This window comes from Dreissena polymorpha, chromosome 1 (assembly GCF_020536995.1).
Source record: "Dreissena polymorpha isolate Duluth1 chromosome 1, UMN_Dpol_1.0, whole genome shotgun sequence".
Taxonomy (NCBI): Eukaryota; Metazoa; Mollusca; class Bivalvia; order Myida; family Dreissenidae; genus Dreissena; species Dreissena polymorpha.
Window position 1 is genome coordinate 52,668,459 of NC_068355.1, and position 25,955 is coordinate 52,694,413.

Genomic DNA, 25,955 nt, shown 5'->3' on the forward strand with positions numbered 1-25,955 from the left:
TATTTACATCGCTGTTTACTCGGGAAAGTGAAAGTGACTCAGGTCACCAAAAATATATCGTTGATTTTCAATGTTTTCCGGTATCACTCACAAAGTATGTCTCTTCTTATAATGGTCAAAACGTTTGTAGTGATCTAATTAGTTACCTTTTGCTGGTAAAAAGTTGTTTTTAATAGAATTAACAGTGAATGTTATTTTGGCTATTTTAAGCATACGTCACCGCTTTGGGGCTACACATCACGTTAGTTGCAAAGTTGTAAACATTTCTTCCAATTATTAAACGGGTATATCTTCAATACTTCTTGACAACGTTGCACCTCAGCTGTGTTATTAGCATTTTTTATGCAAGAGTAACTGAAATCCGGTAAAAATTAGGCAAGTTTATATGCATAATAATTGGATTTGTCACCTTTATAGGGCCTTTAAAGCAAATTAAATATTCAACCATCAAAGATGTATATTTTCAATTAAAGCATAGCAGAATTACTAACCCAAAGACAGATATTGTTAAAGAATCATAAGAGTTGCAGACCAATATAAAACATCACTGGCAGTGATTTTTTTTCACCATTTTAGAATTGGAGCCTGAGGTCCCTTTTGATTGGGAAAAATTGCGTCCTTTTGACTAAAATTGGGAAATTCATGTTATTGATTTTATGCCAAAAAATACTTTAAAATTGATACTAAGTGATTTAAATATGATATTTTCTAAGGTTCAAGTTATGGAGCAGGATTTTGAGAAGAATGACATGACTGTTTAGACTTATAAAAAAAAAAAATTTTTTTTTTTAAACCTTCAATTGTTAATTTTCGGGTCCCATTTGGGAGAAATAATAATATTTTTTTCATTGGGGATGGGTCACCAAACCGGACCCAAAGGACAAGGGACGTTAAGGCGTGTCATTTGCCTGAAAAATATAAATATTTGTAAAAGTTAATTATTGCACCCATTTAAGATCACATTTTGAAGAATACGACGTGCGCTTTACGTTTTCATAGTTATTGCATCGTACCTCGCATAGATGACGTCACATTGAACGTTTCAAACACGCGCGTTTCTTCGAATAACGCGAATTTCGAGCATTTTTTAATGTTTATCACTATTTTATGACAACAGCGCACACGTTAACCAACTTGATTCTTTAAAAAAATGCAATACATTTTCGTTATTTGTTCATCGATATCTTTTTATTTTTGGTTAACGAGTGCGCTGTATGTGAAAAATACATGTATTTTCTTCTTAATCGACATTTGATTGAACAGTTAATAATTTATCACCATGAACGGTTGTTTCCTTGCAATATTGCGGAAGCAATCAAGTTGCTTTTTTAACATCTTAACTTAAAAAAAGGTAGCGTTTCGTATAATTCACGGGAGACCACTCCATTAACTTATTTAGGCCTATGGGAAGTAATCTTATCAAGCGAGCGGGATAAATCTACATGGAAGATACAGCGTCTGCTTCGCATCATTTTAACTGAACAGTAAAAGTAATTTAAACAAAATATGTGAGGTTAAGTTTCATCATCATATATCAACAGACAGGTATGTTGTATAAAACATGTTTTCAGTCAGTTATATAATATAAGTCACGAAAATCATTCTTGTATTTAGCTTCAAAGATGAATTCACACGAACACCAGAGAGTATTAAGAAACATACCTTTCTATGGTTATCCGTAATCCATAGTTGTCCAACTTAAAAATCCATTACATAAATTGCTACTTGTTTAAATGTTGAAGTAAATTAACTGGTCACAATAATTCCATCTTATTTACACAGATACAAAATTGAGACCAGCGTATTAGGAATGTATAGACTACAGTAGCTTCAACATTCAGTTTATTTATCATCCAGTTGCATTATTAAATAGCCAAATAAAAATGCTTTTAATTTAAATTTCATCAAATCGGTTATAAAACACGAATGAAGCTTATATATCGTTGTAAAATTAAAAGTTATGACGAAAACCGACAAGTTAAATTACGTCACTTCAACTCGATATTTGTTCTCAGTATTGATGACGATGTTGTTATTACGTCATCGAGTTAATTATGCGTGAACAGTTCAGGGGCTCGAATTCTGCTACGATCGTAACTGTAATACTTTTTATGTGGTATTTTAATTTCAGAATTTTATGTCGACTTATAAACAAATACTTTCATTTATTTTTAATTTAGGATGTCTAAATCTTATGCGTGTGCTATATGCACCAAACGTGTGGGCCCAAAAGAAAGGAGGAAATTAAAAACAGATGGCAATAAACAACTTATAAAGTACTTGAGAAAGCATATGCTATTGACAGACGAAGTTACAGAGAAAGACGTTGTTCATAATTCTTGCCGTCTTAAGTATACAGCAGAATCGGCGGCGGCAAGATTAAGTGCATCCCCAAAGAAAAATCCACAACATGAACCGTCTGACAAGAAATCGCCGTTTCAATTAAACATTAAATCAGCTGGGTTAAGCCATACTATATGTCCTATATGTAACAGGAAGGGCGCTCGGTCCGAAGGGTTTGTAACCATACCGGGCGAGGCGATAATGCAACTGTTCATCAACAAAAACATTTTGTCGAAAAAGAATTCGCGATGTTGTAACACCCACATAAGTGAGGGCAAGTTTACACCAGAAACACTTTCTGCTGATATTCAAGGAAAAATTAGATCCACAACATACATGGAACCTGAACAGATAAGCAGTTTAATTAACTCGCTACGGCAAAGTGCGACACAACGTCAAAAATCTTGCATCGATTTTGACGACCCATCCACAATGACGGATGCTGATTATTGGAATCTTACTGGTACGCATCCTAATTTGAATTGCATAATCACGCTGATGAGGAATGAAAGATCTACTGTCCTTATCTTATATACATGTATACACACAGGTCATGAATATTTTTAATAATTTTAATAATTGTTTTATGAGTTTATGTAATCAATGATATTATAGTGTAAATAACATATATGAATATATATATCAGGGTTGACGAAAGACCAATTCTCAACTCTTATCGGTGATGTAGACGACATACGGACAACAAAGACCAGGTCCATTCGAACATGCATCGCATTGCTCCTAGTCAAACTAAGAACTAGTTTAGGGAATGCGCTGCTCAGCACTTTGTTCAACATGACGATTGCGCAGGTATTATGTGGTTCGGATAATACAACCTATTTAAATACCAAGGCGACTGTGATATGATTTACCAAATGTATCCATAGATTGAATGTTGATACTGGTAAACTTAATTTCAATTTTTAAATTTCTCTTTCACAATATATCGTGGAAGAAAAGTAACTTTTCAGTCTTTTTAGACGATGAATATGATGGTAAACATTCATCAGTTTTCAACATTTTCTTAATGCAATTATGTATGTAATAGCATTCATAATTGAAATATTGCTTACTATAACCGAAAATGAAAATCGTTCTATTTATTTTAACAGGATATATTTCAAGAGGTAAAAAATTTAAAGCAGTTTACAAAAAAGCAACACTCTTATGGAAATTAAAAGAAAGTGGGCTTTATAAATAATGTGTTTATATTACAGATTCGGCGTGCGTTGAAATCGTCAAGAAAATCTTTGATGAAATCGTTCGTGCCAAAGAATATGGGATTTAAACATGTTTCCAGAGAGGAGATAAAAACGACCCATACACGACCTCTAGCGCAAGAATTGTTCGCTGCATCTGACCAAAATAAATCAATAATTGTTTTAGATGGAACATATATATATATACAAAAAAGTTCAAACTTTTCTTTCGCACGTCGGTCGTACTCCATGCTCAAGCATAGGCCACTTGTCAAGCCAATGATTGTTGTGTCCACCACTGGCTACATTATATCTATTTTGGGACCGTACTTGGCGGATAGCAAAAACTCAGATGCAAATATACTGAAACACATCATCAATCAAAATACTGAGGATTTTAAGGTTTGGTTACATTCAAACATGTCATATAACTTTTTTTTTTAAACAAAACAAAATGTAGGAAACCAACTTGATGATGATGATGATGATGATGATATCATGATCATGGTGATGATTATGATCATGAGCATGATTTTGTTGATGATGTCGATAAGGTCGATAATGATTCGCATGATGATGATAATGATGACGATGATAATATTGATTACGATGATGGTGGTGGTATTCATTATTATGATGTAGATGATGATAATGGTGATAATCGGGATAATGATGATGATAATGGATGAGTACGATAATCATACTAATACAAATTATAGTCAATACGAAAATATGAGTACATTCATGCTGTAAACAAAACGTTTCAGAGCTGGATTCAGGAAGGTGATGTGGTCGTAGTTGACAGAGGTTTCCGAGATGCGTCGACTGTTCTCGAAGAACTTGGTGTAACTATGCAGATGCCATCTTTTATGCGAAAGGGGTCTACACAGCACACAAGCGAAGAGTCTAACAAGTCGAGGCTTGTGACGAAGGTAAATCTCCGCGCACATGTACTTGATTTATGATTATATCACAATATAAATGTAATATATTGAGATGTATTTATACCTTTTTGTGAATAATTATATACTGTGTTCAAACTTACTCGCTTAACCGATAATTCGCCAATCATTTGATTATTTAATAGCACGGTTAAAATAACTATCGTTTCAACGGTCTAAGTGTATAAGTGTATTGTTTAAACAGATACGATGGGTTGTCGAGTCAACCAATGGCAGACTCAAGACATGGACATATTTAGCTAGGACAATGCCAAACACCCAAGTGCCATTTATTGGTAAAATATTTTATGTAACATTCATAATCATTTCACAAAATAGATAACACATACTTGCGTTAAAACGTACATGGAGTAAACAGAGTGAAACCGTCACGTTATATACACTTAATACAATCCTACACATATGTATTAACATTATTTAAAATGTCCTAATAATAATGTGTATATTTATGTAATGAGATTCCTGTTATATATATGATATTTATTTAAGGTGACTATGTGCGAATTGTTGGAGCAATCTGCAACCGCTTCAGACCGGCTCTAAGTAGCGGGGACTCCGATCAAGACAAAATAGTTGCAGAGAGAATGTTGTATTTGTCAGGGCAGAACAACGATTTACAACAATTCATCTCTGACAACGACATAGAAAAAATAACCAAGGCATCGTGGAAACCGATGGACGAACTAGACATAAACTGTCCAATAATGACCGAGGATGAACTTAGATGTCTAATCTTTGGTGTATACACAGTTAAGCTGGCGGCTTCTTATACACAAGAGCACATGTCAAGTGACGGAATATACTCAATTCACGGTTATGTGCACAATAGGAGTTTGCTGTGCTTGAAGTTCCAAAGTCGGCATGTGTCCCGAAAGCAATACCGGTCTTACATACGTTTTAAGGAGGGGTCAGTCGACGCATGGTTTTGCAGCTGCCCAGTGGGAGCACGTGTAGTTGGAACATGTGCGCACGTTACAAGTGCGCTGTGGTACCTTTGTTTCAGGCGACACCAAACTGATCAACCGTCAGATGGTCCGAGAAATTGGGCTGCAGACATTTCAGATGCTGCTAACGTGTCATATTAAATATTAAGACGCGCTCTGAGACATAGACAAAACAAGTCTTAAAAATGTGTGTTCATTTACATCTAATAAAGACAAAACAAGTCTTAAAAATGTGTGTTCATTTACATCTGATAAAGACAAAACAAGTCTATAAAATGTGTGTTCATTTACATCTGATTAAGACAAAACAAGTCTATCAAATGTGTGTTCATTTACATCTGATTAAGACAAAACAAGTCTATAAAATGTGTGCTGAATGATTTCTCTGAGAAAAAGGGGTTAAATGCATTAATAGGCGTCAAGTGCGCAGTAGAGGGCGTTGTGTTTCTGACAAACACATCTCTTGTTTAAAGATGTGAATGTAAGCAATATTACAATTTGCAACATTGAAAATATTTTATACTGATTGTTGAAAGTCGTGTAACTGACATGTTTATAAAATTGACTGGTTTTATTTTTTTGTTTTTTTGGTGACAAATATCAATGGGCATAATAATGTGTGGATGGCATGATAGAAAAAAATGTCATTATTGGAAGAATGTGAACATTTACCAGATGAAAATCGTTAGTATAACAACGATTGTATAAACATAAGCTTCATACTATCGCTATATTTAAATCAGATTTGGGTTTTTCCAAAAATTGGAGAATGTGATTTGTCAACTACGGAAAAACTAAAACGTCAAAAAAGCCATATTTGACAATTATTAATGGAAAATTGTGAGGAAATAATAGGATAAATAGAATATTATGTTATTTTTGGATAAATATCAAGTTTATCATGCTCGGCACGAACTATGTTAGCGCTCGGCATGCCTCGCGCTACATCGGTTCTAAGCCTCGCATGATAAACTTGATATTTATCCAAAACTCACATAATATTCTCTATATGTACAAGGTTACGCGATCAGGATGTGCATACGGAATATGTTATTACAATAGGTCATGATATTACACCGTATTTGTTGTTGTTTTATTAATATTTTCGTTGTTACTTATAAGAATGTTCTAGTTTTATTATGATGATGCGATTTAAAAAAATGTTATAAACAATGTGTGATTATTTTGCGTAAAACATTTAGCGATATGAAGAAATAATAATATCATATGACATGTAATATGTTACTTTGATTTATGAACATGAATTAAATCATTTCTCACATTGTGGATCACCAAATTTTTAATGCTGATTGAATAATAAGCGCGGCAATCTGCGTCGATACAATTCGTAGTTGTGACGTTGCCGTAAAAAGCAACGTTAAACGACGTCAAAATTGGAAAATAGTGGGCATCTTTGACTCGGGCTGGAGATAACGTCTTTTGAACAAATACATGCATTGAGGATATTTTGAAAAGATGACTCTCTGCACTTTATGTTCATAGTAGATTGAAAATAATTTGGATAAAGGCAAATAACGACCCTTAACGTCCCTTGTCCTTTGAACAAAAAAAATAACGCTGACTGGCACAATAAAAATAAATAAAACTGGCTTAAGATACCAGTACCTGTCTGTTTGACAGTTGCAAAATTTAACAGTCAACACTCACTGACTTAAATAATGCTAATCTAGTAGTCAGTATATAGGTCTGAGACAGGTAATTGCAAAGAGCATAGTACATTCAATTCAGCTGACTGACCAACTTAACTATTAGCCGAACAGAAAATTTGTTGAACCCTTTACCTGACATACATACGTATTTTGACGCATATGTAGCCCCTTAACAAGAGCTGTGTTTGTGAAACACAATGCACCTTATTGAGATTTGAAGCCATATATTTGACCTTTGATCTTGAAGGATGACCTTGACCTTTCACCACTCAAAATATGCAGCTCCATGACATGCCCATGCATGCCAAGTATCAAGTTGCTTTCTTCAATACATGTATTGCAGAAGTTATGACCAAGGTTAAAGTTTTGGGACAGACACACACACACATACAATGACAGACAGACCAAAAACAATAAACCCCCAATCATTCGACCCGGGGGCATTAAAAGTAACATTTAATTAAATACCAAATTTAAGTTTTAAAGGCTTCATTTCCAACCCTTAGTTAATGATGAGCAGCAAACTGCATAAAACCTGAAAAGACTGCTAGTTACTCGCAGGCTGTTCAGGTTTTATGCTGGTTTAAAAGACATTTTCACTTTGCTTATTATGGGGAAAAGGGTTCAAGTCAACTTTCAGTACAACAAAGTGGCTTTCCCATGGATTGGTATCAGTTCCTATTTATTGGGTTATGCTGCCATTTGCTATACATATCATGTCTGACAAAATGTGTTCACAGAAACATGGGAATTACCTATAGGCATAATATTGATGGATGATTGAAAAGTGATAATTAGAGGAACACAATGTTCACTCAGGCCTTTTTCTGTCTATTTTGGGAAAAAGTACCTAGCAAAATTGGGATTTTTCAAGACGTGAAATCTTCCAAATTGGGAAGAATTTTCATCGACAAAAGCATTATTTGGGAAATTATTTTTCAGATTTTTTCTTATTAAATCTAATGTTTTCATGCACAGGTATTGCCCAAAAATGCTAAGAAACGTATGTAACTGTTTTGTTTAACCATGCAACAGTCATTAACGATTGTCCACTGCTTAGGTTAGTGTGTGTTTGATAAAAAAAAAACAGGCTTTGTTATGCTTGAAGTTCAAATAAAATACATAGCTCGATAAGTCATTAAGGATTTTTTTATGAATATTCAGTTTGTGTGTGCATTTTGAGTCATTTTTTTGTATTTTACTCTGATAGTACTTAGAATGATGCGATTTCCGCATTTTTTTCACCCTAAGTTATTCTTTCGAACCACAGTAACATTGAAAGTGAAACCAGTCCACACTTATTTACCTCAGACCATCGATATCGATTCTCAACCAATTTACAATAATTAATGCGTACACATGGTTATCACTTATTGTATACATACGTGATAATTCTGAATAATCCAGCACTTAAATATTTAAAAGCTAATTCTGATCGAAAATGACCGTAAATGTGTCTTAAGAAATTCATTGACACAAGCGGCCGCCATTTTGTCTGAAGTGTCAAGATCGCAAAATTGCATTATGGAACACTCAATATGATGACGTTCTATGCGGAATTCAAATCAGCACGCTAAAATACAGCGCCCGATTATTTAGAACACGGTACCTACTGGGAAACGCATTTTTCGGCTTCCATTATTTCGGTCGGAAATTAGGATTTTTTTTGATAATTTGGAAAAAACATCGATATTTGGAATAGGGAATGGGTCCGACTATCGGACACGTGAGATAGGCAGAAAAAGGCCTGACACTAATGAATACAAGTTAAAAGAAACATTTCTATTAGACTTTTATTGACCTTTTACTTTCCATAAATTGCAGGCTTTAAATGAAATAAATAACAAAGATGATATTGGTATGAGAATATAGCAGCCATGGTTTTTACCCATTAGATGCCAATCTCAGAATTATTCCTTAAAACTGACATATATCACTAGAAAAAAATGGTACACTTCCCAAACATCAGCTGTTCAAAACCATGAGGTATTCATTTAGAGATATGAAACAATTATCAGGAACATGCCTCCTAAATTAAAACTTTTTTCAGGTACATCCTTGACTGAGACAAACAAATAATTGCTGCTATGGAAACACCTGAGCATTTTTATGTTATTGAGACCCTACATGTAGTATAGACCGTTCCAGAATTTAGTCATTACCCAATTATCTCCCCATAATACTCTCCGCGTCCGCCATTACACTGCTGCTTACAACCGGTAACATATATAAGAGAGCACCGATTATTCAACGGATGAATTTCTTTCTAAATTCTAAGGCCGTCATGACATGACCTTGGTTGTATGAAATAAAGTTTTTTCTGCCAGGGGAGATGTTACGCTAGTGTTATGACAGAAAAATGTTTTGAAAACATGCATTTTTAGGTATTTGTCTAAGAAAACTAACACATTTACACATAAAAAAAAGCATTTAATTAAATATTTTTCATTTGATTATTTGCACCAATCTTAAAATCGTGTAAGCCTTTGCATTCCAGTGTTTAAATGCCCCTTTGTTCTGCATTATCCAATTATCTTGTTTGATCAGATATTGTCCAGACTTAACTAACAACATGGTGTCATAAACCACACTGGGTGGTATGGAAGGGTATTTAGGTAAAAATTACATCATTCGTGGTGAATATTTACATTATGACTGATGCTTTTTCTAATATGCTTCACGAAAATTCCAGCATGCTTGTTGTCTATTCGTTTATACTTGATGATTGTTGCATTACATTACATCATTCATGATGAATATTTACATTATGCGTGGTGTTTATTCTAACATGCTTCATGACAATTCTAACATGCTTTTTCTTTTCGGTTATACTTGATAATTGTTGCAATAGCAGCTAGGTGTTTATCCAATGTGTGTGTGTTCATTATTCCAGAAACCAGTCATAATCGGCTTTGCCACTAAGCGTCATTAACAACGGCAGTTAGAAACAGGCAGTAAGCAGAATGCAACTAAGCAGAATGCAAGTTACCAAATTATGACAACAGGTGGCGCACGTTTATTTTCTGTATGTTGAATACATTCCTTTTCCGAAAAAAGCGAAAACATCTGAATCATTTTCACTAGTATACTGAATAAGCTAAATTAGTTCCCTTTGTTAAATAATCTCCAATGAACTAAATACGTTTATTATTGCCATTAAGACCAGTAGGCCTACACAATAAATTGACTGCCGTGAATATTTTTGACATTTGTAAGTTGCAGTTGACACTCAAGAAAATATACATGTATTTTATTCAGGACATAACGGGGCTGATGTGTTGGAAGTCACAGTGGCCCATCCCTTGTCCAAATAATTACAGTAGACGTAATCTACCGATGTTCATTGTATATTGACCTCATATTTATGAAGTAGCCCAGACCCCCATTGCCACAGAACTGCGTGTGTTACTTTCAGATTTCTCTAGTTTGTTTTCCATGCTCGTGTCTAGAACAACTATTGTACCCCTCGTTGAGAAAACAACTACTTCTACTATTAAAATATCATAGAACATAATTTTCAATCAATTTGGAAAAAATAAATAAAACAAATTAATATAAACAGGTCTGTCATAAACGTTGCCGTCGCTCTCAGGTTACCAGAAAAATTCCCACGCACGGATTTCAACCGTCATTGTTTACAATCAATTAAGTGCATAAGTACTGGCATTGGTGTAGCCTTTTTTAAAGGTGTATGTCCAGCGCGTGTGCCGGGAGATCAGGGCTTTATGTATTTTTTTGTTAAGCTCTGTAATATTTATATCCAATCTGTATGAAAAAAATGTCGGTGAACATTAATCCGTTGTTTATTTTTGAAAATATTGAGGCGTTCACTAATTATGGATCTAAAACGGAGCATTAATCCGCATTAAAAAAAACACCGGGCATATTGCATATAAGATCGGAGACATGAAATTATTTAGAAAGAATACATTAAAAGGTTCAATTCTACACAAGCAAGTCTCCCTGCGCATGATTAGGCTCTTACTGCTCGTATATATTTGACTCTTATGAATCTTGGCCAGTACCTAGTGTTTTATTTTGCTTAATCTAAATTATGTCATACATATATATGTACTTTAAGCAGCTGCTGACCAACAGCTCTTTCATATGTGAAAGAGATCGACACGAAATATCTACCCATCTATAATAAAGTTTATATGTGCACTTCAATATTAGTTTTATAGCATTTTATGTGGTGCAATATAAGTGTAGTCTAATAAATTTGAAATTATATAATGGATATCTTCTCAACATACATGCAGAGTTCCAGATAACTTTTTCAGCAAAATCTTGGTTTACACTCTATAAGAAAATCCAGCCTTAAAGTCTATTATTAATTTCATTTTTCAGGTTAGTATAATTTTTGGCACATCAGCACTTAGGGTATATAGTCTAAGAAGAGCTCATGACAATTGCCGGGTTACAGCAGACTTTTTGCGATAAAAGGACCAGATAATGGAAAACGTTTGGCTTTTCGACTGTTTTAAAGATGGTCTGTTATTCATAATAACGTTAAAGAGCTGTTGATTTCATAATTGTAATGAGGGCCTAGACGAGTGGGAACTCATTGATGAAATGTTTACATTATATGCATTGATATTGAGTTTTACGCATGATCACAAATTTTGAATTCTTATTTTATTTGTCCAATGTGTAACCATATGCACAGAATTTAAGTCTACTTTTTTTACTAAATTTAATTCATTTTTTTACGACTCTAAGTGTCTTATCTGGAGCTCTGCATACATGCATTAGTAGCATATATTGAAATATATCAATAGTCTAGTCATTAACAAAAAAAAGTTACGTCCACAAATACGCGGTAAACTTGGGTTCAGTAGCAAATATCACACAAAGCAACTTCTGCTATAACAAACAATTTCCGTTAAACCCCGTAAATTACCGAAGTCGTCCGTAGCATATCGGAATGACTGTCAATTGACATCAATGTATAACGCATGATTGTATGTTGCTTTGTGCTTGGGTGAAACTCACGTCTTGCCATCGCGTTAATGTATTCAACGCATCAATATTTGATTACATTATGCACTGCGCATATTGCACAAGTCTCTCTGCACAAACCAACGTACAAATACCCAACATGCAATTTACGAACAAGAATGTTGCATCTGTACACATGCATGATACCATTAAGAAGAATGTAAATAGACATTGGTCATCAGGCAAGATGTAAGCATCATCAAGCATAACAAGATGCGTTTGTGAAACACAATGTCCCCCTATATGACGTTTGACCTTGTAGGATGACCTTGACCTTGTAGAATGACCTTGACCCTTCACCACTCAAAATGTGCAGCTCCATGAGATACACTTGCATTTCAAATATAAAATTGCTAGCTTCAATATTGCAGAAGTGACATTACATGAGCAATTTTGACCCATATATTTGACCTTGAAGGATGACCTTGACCTTTCACCACTAAAAATGTGCAGCTCCATGAGATACACATGCATGCCAAATATCAAGTTGCTATCTTTAAGATTGCCAAAGTATTCAGAAAATTAGCGATTTGGGCCACATATATTTGACCTCTGACCTTGAAAGATGACCTTGACCTTTCACCACTCTAAATGTGCAGCCCCATGAGATACACATGCATGCCAAATATCAAGTTGCTATCTTCAATATTGCAAAAGAACTCATAAAATGAGCGATTTTGGCCACATATATTTGACATCTGACCTTGAAGGATGACCTTGACCTTTCACCACTCAAAATGTGCAGCTCCATGAGATACACATGCATGCCAAATATCAAGTTGCTATCTTGAATATTGAAATACTGCAAAAGTGTACATTAAATGAGCGATTTTGACCCATATATTTGACCTTTGACCTTGAAGGATGACCTTGACCTTTCACCACTCAAAATGTGCAGCTCCATGAAATACATATGCATGCCAAATATCAAGTTGCTATCTTCAATATTGCAAAAGTTATTGCAAATGTTAAAGTTGGCGCAAACCAACCAACAGACCAACCAACCAACAGACCAACAGACAGGGCAAAAACAATATGTCCCCCACTACTATAGTGGGGGACATAAAAAGGTGTCTACATACAAATTGAAAGTACCATCAAGAATCATGACACAGTCACAAAGAAGAGTGTAATTTTTACCTAAATACCCTTCCATAGGGTGGCAGATGACAGTCTGGTTATTAAACACGATTGATGATGCCACCATGTCTCCTTTTTCTGGTAGTATTTAGCAGTCATTTGGTTGGATAATTTACCCCCGACATACTTAACAGTTGCGTACATTAGATATGTTACGTATTGTACAAATTAAAAGTTATGTCCAATATAGAATATCAGAAATTGTACACCGTAAAGATACTAGCCCATTTAATTTATGAAAAAATAAAGCATTTAATAATTATAAAATTAACGTAAAAATATTTAACGTATTTAGCGGGTATCGGTTAATTAAAACTACGTCATTCCGTATGAAGATTTAATGTTACGGCATGCACGAACGGCATCATAAAAACAAGAAATTACATTTGACACCAACAGAGGTAAACAATGTTTAAACAAAAATATGTATATAAATATATGTGTGTTAAAAAGTATAATATTTGACAATTATACTCACTAGTAACGAGCTTTCAATATACATGAGTTCACCGTTCAATTTGCATAATGTGAAGTTGTGTTTTTCAGTTTATGTTAATATTCCTCAATAGCGTCATTCTTTGTACAAAACCCATCAAATTAAAATTACATGTAAATACCCGCATGCACTTCACTTTTAATAGGGCTAATTGTAGTACATTTATTTCCATTGCACCCCTTAAACTTTCTATCACTCATTTGTTTATCACACTAGCAAACTCATGCCATTGGATGTATTACTATTGTAATTTCTTGAAGCTTTTCTGCAAAAAAAACAATACGGCTTATGCATAGAGCTCTTTGTTGTGTCAAATTGTCGGCTTTTCAGTCTTCAGATAATCTTAACTTTGATGCTAATGCCGTGTTTTTTTTAAAGATGCAAATAAATGTATTAATAAATTCGTTTTGCAATAAATAATATATTTTTGAAATATTATTAAGTGTTTTTTCTGAGTTTGTTTTCGATAAATTGACTTAACAAGTGTCGTAATCCATATGTTTTGCGTTACTGCAAAGACCTATAAAATACATTTTTTAGTATTTTTAGCTGAACAGCTGTTAAATGATTTCAAGACTCGACTCGAGAGCATTTCAAATAAGTAGGAATTACTTTCTATGCAATCGAGCTAAAATAAATAGGTTTAAACTAAAATGATTTCAAGATGAAAATCTATTCAACTAGATATATTCACATTCTCTTCATTATAATTCCGTATAATCACCTAAAAGATCTTCAAGATCAATATCACTCTCTCGTGATAAAGTTTTTTTTTTTACGTGACATAATTCCAGTTCACAAAATTTAATTTAAATCCAAACAACAATTTTTTTTTTATCTCTGATTTCAATTAGAATAAGAAAAATAATGGAAGGCGTATCAAAAATATCATACTTAATATAATATGCTATGATTTTAGAAAAAAGAGTTTTACCAATTAAGACCACTTACAAACAATTAGCGGTAATTAATTTCGCGAGAATCTTTAATAAGTATTAATTAAAATATAATCTGCTTGATGTTGCGGCTATTAAAATCAACACAACAATACGTACGTGCGTGAATTGTGTAACAAGTTAAAAGTAAAATGTCTAATCAAAGACATTATATGAGCGACTGAACCGACAAATTTTCGCCGATGATTACCACTTGATCACACACACACAAAATAAATACAGGAAAGCATTTTATTTGTAACAATCAATGTCAACTTCAAACAATCGTTTTAACAACAAAAATGTGATAATCGTTTGAAAATCATTCATTAAGTAATTTATTTATCCGACATCGGCGAAGCCGGTATTCTCTACATCTTTGGCTTTTGGAATTGCAGACTCGCACAATTTAGCAGAAATGTAATGGCGGACAGTCACGTGATTGACAATATGGTGGCAGTCAATTTATCGATTCTGGACATTCTATTTATAACCAGGTGTACTTAGTAGATAATGCTATTTTCTTGCCAGACAGGTCTGTCAAAGATTGAATGTGAATAAGAGTGAAAACCTTAGTTTAATAACAGCACACTTAACCTTAGCCCAACAGGCCACAAATTGAATCCAAACAATATTACAACTTCGTGGTATTGTGGCAAAATATTGTGCTCAATCTTGCTAAAAGGTATATGTTGTGCATATGCAGCTGTTCATGGTGAATCCTTTATGCCTTTGGTGACAATTTCACACTTAGTGTGACAGTGACAGTGACATTCGACCTAGTGACCCCAATTCAATATGGGCATCTACTGGCCAACACCAATGCACATGGGAAATATCAAGCCAAACGGTCCCTCTGTACACAAGTTATTGATCGGAAAATTATTTTTCACTCTTAGTGTGACAGTGACTTTGACCTTTGACCTAGTGACCCTAATTTCAATAGGGGTCATCTACTGGCAAAAGGCAATGCACATGGAAATTATCAAGCCAATTGGTCAATCCTTTTACATTTTTTTATCAGAAACAAACTGGTTTACCGACAGACTGACATCCAGCAAAACAATATTCCCCCTCTAATTAAAAGTGGGGAATAATTAAAACAATTTACAATTGACCACAGCGCCAGCTGTCAATCAAACTCACGCAATAATCAATCAGATTTCGTTTATTGTTACCACATGGTCCGACAAACAAAGACTGTCGGAGTAATGGAATAAGCCATTTATGAATACACAACTTAGTGGCCGGAACAATTGCTTATTTGGCGACTGGTCAATTGGGAAGCCTTTCTTTTAAATAGTCTTTGTTTTCTTAATTAATAAATATCAGCTGATAATGTGCAATCTTATTTTGTTTATGACTGTAAATTAATACATGGATTAATAACTTAATTATTTATAAACATTTTCATTTTCAGAGCAAAACTCCAAAATGTGCGCTTGTGAATTCAAATCATTATACAAACATGCTCTGATCTTCCATAACAACATCAAGCATAGCAGTCCTTCATGAACACTTTATTCAAGTCTATTTAACTACAAGTTGTAATTATTCCATGCCATTTAAATGTCACAGTGTTTACAAAAAAATGTTTGACTGTTAATATGAAAACATAACACATGTGTAAACAAGGGCTGTTTGTAAAACATGCATGCCCCCCTATATGGGCTATAAGTTGTAGTAGCAGCCATTGTGTGAATACGTTTTTGTCACTGGTGGTGGTGGTGGTGGTGGGTGGGTGGTTGGTTGGGTGGTGGTGGTGGTGGTGGAAGAAATAGTAGTAGTAGTAGTAGTAGTAGTAGCAGTCGTAGTAGTAGTAGTAGTAGTAGTAGTAGTAGTAGTAGAAGTAGTAGTAGTAGTAGTAGTAGTAGTAGAGTAGTAGTAGTACAAGTAGTAGTAGTAGTAGTAGAAGTAGTAGTAGTAGTAGTAGTAGTAGTAGTAGTAGTAGTAGTAGTAGTAGTAGTAGTAGTAGTAGTAGTAGTAGTAGTAATAGAGTAGTAGTAGGTGATGGTGGTGGTAGCAGAAGAAATAGTAGTAGTAGTAGTAGTAGTAGTAGTAGTAGTAGTAGTAGTAGTAGTAGTAGTAGTAGTAGAAGTAGTAGTAGTAGTAGTAGTAGTAGTAGTAGTAGTAGTAGTAGTAGTAGTAGTAGAGCAGTAGTAGAAGTAGTATTAGTAGCAGTAGTAGTAGTAGTAGTAGTAGTAGTAGTAGTAGTAGTAGTAGTAGTAGTAGTAGTAGTAGTAGAGTAGTAGTAGTAGTAGTAGTAGTAGTAGTAGTAGTAGTAGTAGTAGTAGCAGTAGAAGTAGTAGCAGTAGCAGTAGTAGTAGTAGTAGTAGTAGTAGTAGTAGTGGTAGTAGTAGTAGTAGTAGTAGTAGTAGTAGAAGTAGTAGTAGTAGTAGCAGCAGCAGCAGCAGCAGTAGCAGTAGTAGCAATAGTAGCAGTAGTAGCAATAGTAGTAGTAGTAGTAGTAGTAGTAGTAGTAGTAGTAGTAGTAGTAGTAGTAGTAGTAGTATGCATTACAAAAATGCACTTAGCCTTACATTTGGTAAAATTTAAATATATTACAAGGGAGGCAAATATGTAACAATAAATGTAAACTTATTGCATTAGTTTCCCCTGTGGTGTATTACCTCCCCTGTCCTGCTTATATTTATATTAATCAACAAAATTAAACATTAACACAATATTTAATATACAAAATATACAAAAAATCTCATATTCTGATAATATTTTTACTGATCCACTGTATTTTACTAAAAGGATGATGTTTCATTGGACTGATAATTATAGATTTAGGATTACAGACCAGTTGCTTCAGTAATATTGTTCAGAGTGTGCCCTGTTGGCCGCGTATGCATTCTTGAATTATCATTCAAAAAACCACTTTACTATTTCGAGTCACCGTGACCTTGACCTTTGACCTAGTGACCTCAAAATCAATAGGGGTCATCTGCGAGTCATGATCAATGTACCTATGAAGTTTCATGATCCTAGGCCCAAGCGTTCTTGAGTTATGGTATGACACCACCTGGTGGACGGACAGATCGACCGACCGACAGACTGACCGACATGAGCAAATCAATATACCCCCTCTTCTTCGAAGGGGGGCAAAACAAATAAATGTAAATAAATAAATGCACCGATTATCTGAAATATCCCAGATTCGCGGATCCAAACGAGGATTCCCGGATCTAACCGTGATTGGTAAAGTCGGTTTCGAATCCGGATCTTATTTGAGTTAAACCTTTTGTTTGCGTTCATTGTTTCTTTTGCCCTAATACGTTTCGTAAAATTGTTTCTTTCTGTTTTAAAGGCTGACTGGTATGTAGTTTGTCACAATTATCGCTACTTTTTCGACAAAAACATGGTACTACACAGTCTACTTTCGTTTTCGATGGTGCAAAATGGTGCAAAAGAAAAATCGCAATGCACATAAACAATTAAAATCCTCGGTGTGAAAACATTTTGGGTTTTATCAGCATACTAATTCTGGCATATAAGTGGTCGTTACTAAGTATTTTATTGATACTTATTGCAGATTGCGAGTGATGCGTTTATTGCTTGTTAAAATACAGAGTTATTCATATTATATCTGACTGACATAGATGTGTTTAATATGAAACATTATTATTAATGTTTGTCGTTAAAATGCTTACACTATTTCGTGTATGTGAGATTTTGAGAAATTTGCGGAATCTGGACCCGGGTATAATTTTTTGTTCGAACAACGTAAGTCAATTTTGTCATCTACAGTACGGCCAAAGCGGCACAAACATAATCCGCGGCTACGCCACGGCCAGATTATTAGTACAAGGCGGCCGAATCGTGTGTTGACGCGGCGTAGCGCCGTGGCACTCGGCATCGATCCGCGCAACGACGCCGAGTCTGTATTAACCTTGCGTACTTTCGCGGAGTAAATCCGCCGCATACGTACGCGGCGGATCGAGTGAAAAGATATCCACCTACATGTACATACATGTATGTGTAGCGTAGAATTAATTACGCGCAACTGTTAATGTTTTGTTCGATAATCATTATTAAATATGTAATCCGAAACACTTCCGAATTTAAATGATAACGCGACATTTGGCAAATTCTAGCGTCAAATAAATAGTGCTGAAATATCCTTTGTTCCATAAAAAGCGCGCGAAAATTAGGCAGACATGTAGAACGTCGTTTGGAAAGTTTGGGTGTATTTTGTGTTGTATAAATACATGAACATCACGTCAGGCGTAAATCGCGTGTTTAGTGGGGGAAAAAACGCCCTGATTAGACGTTCTTTCATCATCTCTATAAATAGTAACAAATGCCAAAATATATTTGATACTAAAGGAAATATCGAGAATGTTTGTGTATTGTAAATATTTACCAGCATTTGCTTCAAAACTGGAATATACGGGATTATCGGGTAGTTAGTAGCAATATTAACTATATAATATGAACAAAATAAAACGTGTTTATATACACATATTCAAACAACAGTTATATAAGCTGATAATTAAAAAAACAACAAATACGTCGTCACCGTCTTGATTATTGATGTGGCTTCAAACTGCTAATTTTCTCAGCTTAAATATAATAGCAAAATCAACATGCAATTAATTTATAAATCCACCATATGCTGGAGCCTTGACCACTTGTATGTGCGAAAACATAATTACGTGACCTTGTTTATGTGTGAAATACATACACTACGGGTGGGAAACAAACTTAATTGGCCAGACACATTAACAATGCTTACATGTATATGCTAATACAATCCGCGCACAATAAATTTATTATGATTTTAATTATTATTATAATTGTTCTTTCAAAATTTGTTAACTACATGTAACTAATAATTTTTTAAAAGATTTTTTATTTCATGATGCGCATCGACTCGGCATCATGTCGCGGATCGCGGCATGCCTCGGCGGACAGATGCGAAGTTTCGCGGCGAAATGAGACTTGCCGCCGCATACTGACGCGGCTTCGACGACTGACTCGGCATAGACTCGTTTCACATTGCCGCCGCGGATCGCGAAATACGTTTGTTCCGCTTTGGCTGTACTGTACTAAGTATTTGTTTTTGTTTTTGATGTCGTTATTTCTGCTTCCACTATGCTGTTGCGGCTGCAGCTGCATCTACCAATGCTGCTAAAGTAGTATAAATATTAGTAGCTGTAAAGTTTATAATAATAATTAAAGTTAATTACTTTTCTCATAAGACAAATATACGTTCTAGTGTTTCAAAACATAATTTTGGTTATACAATATAAATTATAATTTATTTTGCGTATTTTTACTTTCAAATTAGGATTCGAACCGATATTCGATATCCGAGCCTTTGGATTCGAATTCGGATCCGATTGAAATTTTGGATTTGGTGCAGCACTAATATATATATTATATTATATATATATATATATATATTAGGGATGGCATCGAATACCAATATCGGTATTCGAATGTTCGCAAATTCATTCAATCGAATATTCGAATATTCGCATAAAACGGCTGGATTGATTTGACCTTGTTATGTATTAATTTCCAATGGTGTGTAAGTTTTATCCGTTTGCTAAATACGAGGCTGTTTATTAACGTTGCTATCGAATAATTGTATCGCTGTCGACTAAGGGTATCACGTTTTCAGATTTTTCTAAACTTTTAAACGAAATTAAATAAACGAAACGATACCGTTCAAACGGTATCCATACGTCCGTATTAAAAACATCAGTGCCATCACATTTCCAAACTGAAAGTAGTGATTATTTCCGGAAGTTATATTTAGTTCATAACCCATTTGCACAATGACGTCATATTAAAACCAACTGTTCCCGTCGTTTTCTAACCATTGGGTTACGCGTTTTCTACTTACATGCCGTAATATTTTGTAACAACGATGAATTAATATTTAACCCACATTTCTTCAATAAGAGTACACCGGTGTTAATTGTTTTTATTGTTTTTACTAAACAAGATGTACATCAAACCGAGTATCTGTTCATTAAATTAAAAATGAATGTCGATGAATAAACTGCGGGAAATTTTCCTCATGCACTTAATGCCGACGCGCGTTGAATGTTCAAGACGATTAGGGGCATGATCATGCAAGAAATAGCGGGAAACTTTTCTCGAGCACTTCGTGCCGATGCGGGTTAAATATTCAAGACGTCTATGTCGTACAGGTATATTGTTATGTCTACGGTACTGTGAATAAGGGCCATCTGGCGCACGTGATACAAATATGAGTCTTTTTCAGCAGCTTTTAATGAGTTTTGCAACATCGTAATGTAATGAATTAAATGAATTCTGTTGACATTGCCTGTCGTTTTAACGTTTATTGTTTTTTTGTAAACGTGTTTTAGCAAAACACGAAACGCCATCGTTTAAACGTTTAAACGTGATACCCTTACTGTCGACTAATACTATGACCGATACTGTGATCGGGCACAAATAGAATGAAAAACATCGTGTCATAGAATTTTATTTTTTAATGATTCCACAGATTTGTAGCAAACCGCGCATATGTAAAACTAAGTTTACACACATTACACGTTGCGGTCTTCTTATCCACAGACCGTGTAAAGTATTCGATACTGCAGAAGGGGCTGGTGGCATTTTCAGATTTGAATTATGATTCCTTGATGATTGTTTAATTTACATCATCTGTTACTTTTGAGTAATTCACATATTTTAATGTCTGTTCAAACTGTGATCACAAAAACTAAATTATTATTCGCAAGTAAATTGAAGCCCTTAATTGGTACCTTATTGACAAACAACAGTTCGGACCCTTTCTTATAGTAAGTATATTGCATTGCGCGATTTGAGTAATTCACACATTTTAATGGCTGTACATACTGTGATCACAAAACTTAATTATTATTCGCCAGTCAATTGAAACCGTGAATTGGCACCCCATTGGCAAACAACAGTCGGGGCCTTTCTTAGAGCCTGTATATTGCATTGCGCAATCAACACTGATACGAGCCGCGTTATCAGTTTGACACGAAGAACGTCACGTCAAACATGTAACTCCCAAGTGATTTCGGTTGCTTTTTAGTAAGCGGTTCGCAGTTCATTAAATATTGGTGGAATTTTGTGTCGAACCCCGGAGGTAAATACATGATTTGATCGTGTTTTTTTTGTTTCGGAAGTAAAGTTATTTTGACTTGTCCGCCATATTTTTTTGAGAGATAAGACCGTTTCATAACGTCAATTTCCATTGGTTGACCGATTTACGTAAACCAATCAAAACGCTTTTTTGGAAACCAAGTCAGATTCCGGAGTTATTCCGTGCGGTAAACCATTTCATAGACAAAGGAATCGTAAATTATTGGCAGATTTGCCAGAATATTCTAATGAGCCATGCTGCCTTCTGAACGCGCGGAGAGTCTTGCGGGAGACATGTTATTTCGGGCCAATAGTGCCCAGAGGGATAGAACGATTCATGAGACGCGTCGAATCTATAATAAGATTTTATCACGTCTGGAATCGAGCGTATTTTGTTTATTTTGTTTGTCGGCATTGCTGAACACATGGCCTACCCCCCCCCCCCCCCCCCATAACAAAATCTCATCGGATTTACATGATTCATGAAAACGACCTCTGAGAAGCCAAAAAATACGGAACACTTTCACCCATGCATGTTTGACCTTTGGTCTTCAGTGTGACCTTTACCTTTCTACACAAAAGCATTTACCTAATTGTTGCCATTTATAGCAATTTATTTCAAAATTGCATCATGCATGAATGCTTTTAGTCCAGACAAAATGAATTGTAGCTAAACATGACATTTGTGTGACCTTTGAAATAGTGAGACAGGTGATACAGATGACATGCCATCTATTTATGGTCATTTGTAGTAGGTTATTGTAAACCTGCATGATGAATGACATTTTCAGTTTTATTCCAGAGCAGCTTTTTTAAGGCTAACAGTGTTTTTTAACCATTTGGTTCATAGGGCAGGGTCCCTTAGAATAATGCAGCATTTTGAATAAAATTAGGAATCTACAACATGTAGTATTTGAGAATTGTTTTAAGTAAATTATATTTAATAAGGGTTGAACTTATGGATGGGAGATGAACAAAAAGTTGAAATAAAAAAATAATATATTTTTCTTTTTCTCAATTGAGAACTTATATGTCCCTTTTGGGTAAATGAATACTTTTTTTCAATTGAGAATAGGGCCGAATACGGGACCCAATTTTAAATTTTACCTTTGAACTCTGAATGAGACTGACTTATGATGTAGGTTGACCATGAAGTGTTACATGAGATAGTCAGTCTCCTAACGGAGATCATCAGGGTAACAGATAAGGGTCCTTTTATAGTTTTTACAATTTGTATTTGACAGAAAACAAATTGAAATAAAAAAATCAATCATACAAAAACGATTATGAAAATGATAAAACAAATTGCAATTGATTCTTTTTCATTTTAGTTTCATCATTTTTCTCCTTACTAAGATATATATATTGTGACCTTTAGAGCAGCTGTAATAATTGTAGAAAGTTTATATAGACACCGGTTAAGCCAAGTTTCCATGTATGTACTTCCGTCGTAAGAAATTCTGGTTCTGTTGGCTGTTTAACGTTGGTGCATGGGCAAGGAAACATTCATAAACCCCATATTATCAATTCATTATGCAAACCGTACCGTCGCGAAAAGACATAGGGAAGAGTATATTCTCAGATTTAAAAGCTCACATGCTGACAGCTTCTGAAAATATAAGTTGCAAAATAACAGAATTAGGAAAAATTTGTCCCAACTGAAACTCTATGTAACCGTAAAAATGTTAAAAACAAGAGCACCGCATACCGGGTGCAAACCCTCGTCTGTATGTGCAGTTTTGAATAAATGAAAGTTTGTCAGAAGTGACCTTGACCTTTGACCTAGTGACCCCAAAATGGATGTGGCCTGTAGAACTCACCACGGTGCATCTACATAATAAATTTTCAAAGTTATATGTGGAAGCGCTTTGATTCAAGAGCCTATGTTAAGATTTTAGCACCACGTGGATGGAGGACGCCGGACGACGAGCTGGCTATGACAATATCTCGGGTTTTCTCCGAAAACAGCCAAGCTAAAAATACTGTCTCAAACATAACTAGGTTAATTCCAAAACAAAGAGGACATTCGTGATATTTTTTCTGTTGTTTCCAATGGCTTAAACAGTGTTTGTAAAAAGCAAAAAACAATGGTAAATAAACATTAATATTTCTTTTTTAAGTATGCATTCACCTCATTTGTATTGTCACAGAAGATAATAACCCTTCAGATTTTATAAAACTTTATAAATATTTACAATAACATTTAATGCACTCAACAAAAGGACCAAACAAAATTGCTCCTTCTATTCACATATTGTGAAAATGTGCAATTTTGAAATAAACAAAACAAAACACGAAACAATATGAGAAGACCCTTTATCTATCCATGAATCTCTATTTCATATGTTCCACATCTAGCTGCTGAACAAAACAGGTTCAGTTTCAGCAATATCATTTTAGGCACATAATTTATCAAGGTGTCTGTGATCAGATACAAGGTTTACGATTACACTGTTGCATTAATGCCAGAAATACACTTGAGTCTATAATACAAAATGCCTTCTTCTTTATTACCTGAGTTATATAAGGACAGAATTTACACTAAGTCATTAACAGAAATATACGCCCTTAACAGAAATATACGCCCGTTGTTAAAAAAAGAACAACATGGATTGTCATTACTCTTTAGGCAAAAACAATAATTATACTTTGTTTTCGCAAATTTGCATTTATTTTATATACACAAAGGGAATTAACTGTGAAGTGTCAAGTGCAATTTAGCGATTTATTGAACTTTGTTTCCAATGTATGTCAACAAACATTTTACAGAAAGTGTGAAGAAGATTTTATTAAAAGTGTTTAAGTAAGAGAGCACAAATGGCATATTTGGCAATTTAGTTTAAACAAAATGCAAACTCAAACAAGATATGTGTTTGTCAGAAACACAATGTCCCTACTGCGCCACTTTAAAGCTATATATTTGACCTTAAAGAATGACCTTGACCTTTCACCACTCAAAATGTGTAGCTCCATGAGATACAGATGCATGCCAAATATGAAGTTGCTATCTTCAATATTGCAAAAGTTATGGCAAAATGTTAAAGTTGGAACAAACAAACACACAAACCAACCAACCAACAGACAGGGCAAAAACAATATGTCCCCCATTATAGTGGTTGGGGACATTAAAATCCTCCTTTGCATTGGCTGGTTATCAAACTTAAGAATCCCTTTTATGTCAACAAACATTTAAAGAACGTTTGGTGAAGATTTAATGAAAACTTAAGTAACAAGAAACCGCCGGAGACGGGTGATGCTCCCCAAAGCTTTTTTGTCACAATGTTGCACTTTATATTCAGATTAAAGGATACGTCTTGAGGGTCATAACTTTGGACAAAATAATACGATGGATGGTTTACCAACTTAAAAATTTCAAAGGGCCATAACTCATCTAACCAGAACCCACTAATAACATGCGCATCTCCTCAAGGTAGTTAAGCTTCCCATTAAGCTTCATTGAAGTCCAGTCAGTTGCTGAGAAATAGCCCGGACAAGATTTGAACTATATGTACAATGAACAATTTAAAGGGCCATAACTCTGGGAAAAATCATCAGACTAGAACCGGCTGATAATATGCACATCTCCTCTTGGCAGTGAAGCTTCCCATAAAGTTTCATTGAATTTCGGTCATTAGTTGCTGAGAAATAGCCCGGACAAGAATTGCACTATATATACAGTTAATGGAAAATTTCAAAGGGCCATAACTCTGTGAAAAATCATCCAACCAGAACCCCCTGATAATATGCACATCCCCTCTTAGTAGTGAAGCTTCCCATAAAGTTTAATTGAATTCTGGTCATTAGTTGCTGAGAAATAGCCCGGACTAGAATTGCACTATATGCACAGTTAATGGAAATTTCAAAGGACCATAACTCTGTGAAAAATCAACCGACCAGAACCGCCTGATAATATGCACATCTCCTCTTGGTAGTGAAGCTTCCCATAAAGTTTAATTGAATTCTGGTCATTAGTTTCTGAGAATTAGTCCGGACAAAAAATGTGCACGGACGGACGGACACACAGAAGAAGCGGCGACTATATGCTCCCCCCCCCCCAAATTTTTTTGGGGGGAGCATAAAAAGGAAGAAACAATGAATGTGATCCTCTGCCCCTCAACCAAGGGTGACAGCATATTTATTAATATTTGTATTGATTTTTTTTCAATATAC

At 34.8% G+C, this 25,955-nt stretch overlaps 2 protein-coding genes across 11 annotated transcripts in view; one reads left to right on the forward strand and one right to left on the reverse strand.

Annotated features, from left to right (window-relative positions):
• The window catches only part of LOC127880874 (nuclear hormone receptor E75-like), a 107,412-nt gene that overhangs the window by 17,759 nt on the left and 63,698 nt on the right, over window positions 1-25,955 (reverse strand). The window lies entirely within an intron of this gene.
• On the forward strand, window positions 1,402-6,735 carry LOC127880908 (uncharacterized). 4 transcript variants are annotated; one of them, XM_052428426.1, is made up of 5 exons: window positions 1,402-1,545; window positions 2,990-3,153; window positions 4,310-4,474; window positions 4,689-4,779; window positions 4,994-6,735. In XM_052428426.1, exons 2-5 carry the CDS (start codon window positions 3,139-3,141, stop codon window positions 5,587-5,589), a joined length of 867 nt encoding a protein of 288 aa, XP_052284386.1. In that variant the 5' UTR covers window positions 1,402-1,545; window positions 2,990-3,138; the 3' UTR covers window positions 5,590-6,735. The 4 variants fall into 4 exon arrangements, with proteins under 4 accessions (XP_052284386.1, XP_052284368.1, XP_052284396.1 ...); XM_052428408.1 differs by lacking the exon at window positions 1,402-1,545 and adding an exon at window positions 2,644-2,806; XM_052428436.1 differs by lacking the exons at window positions 1,402-1,545; window positions 4,689-4,779 and adding an exon at window positions 2,644-2,806.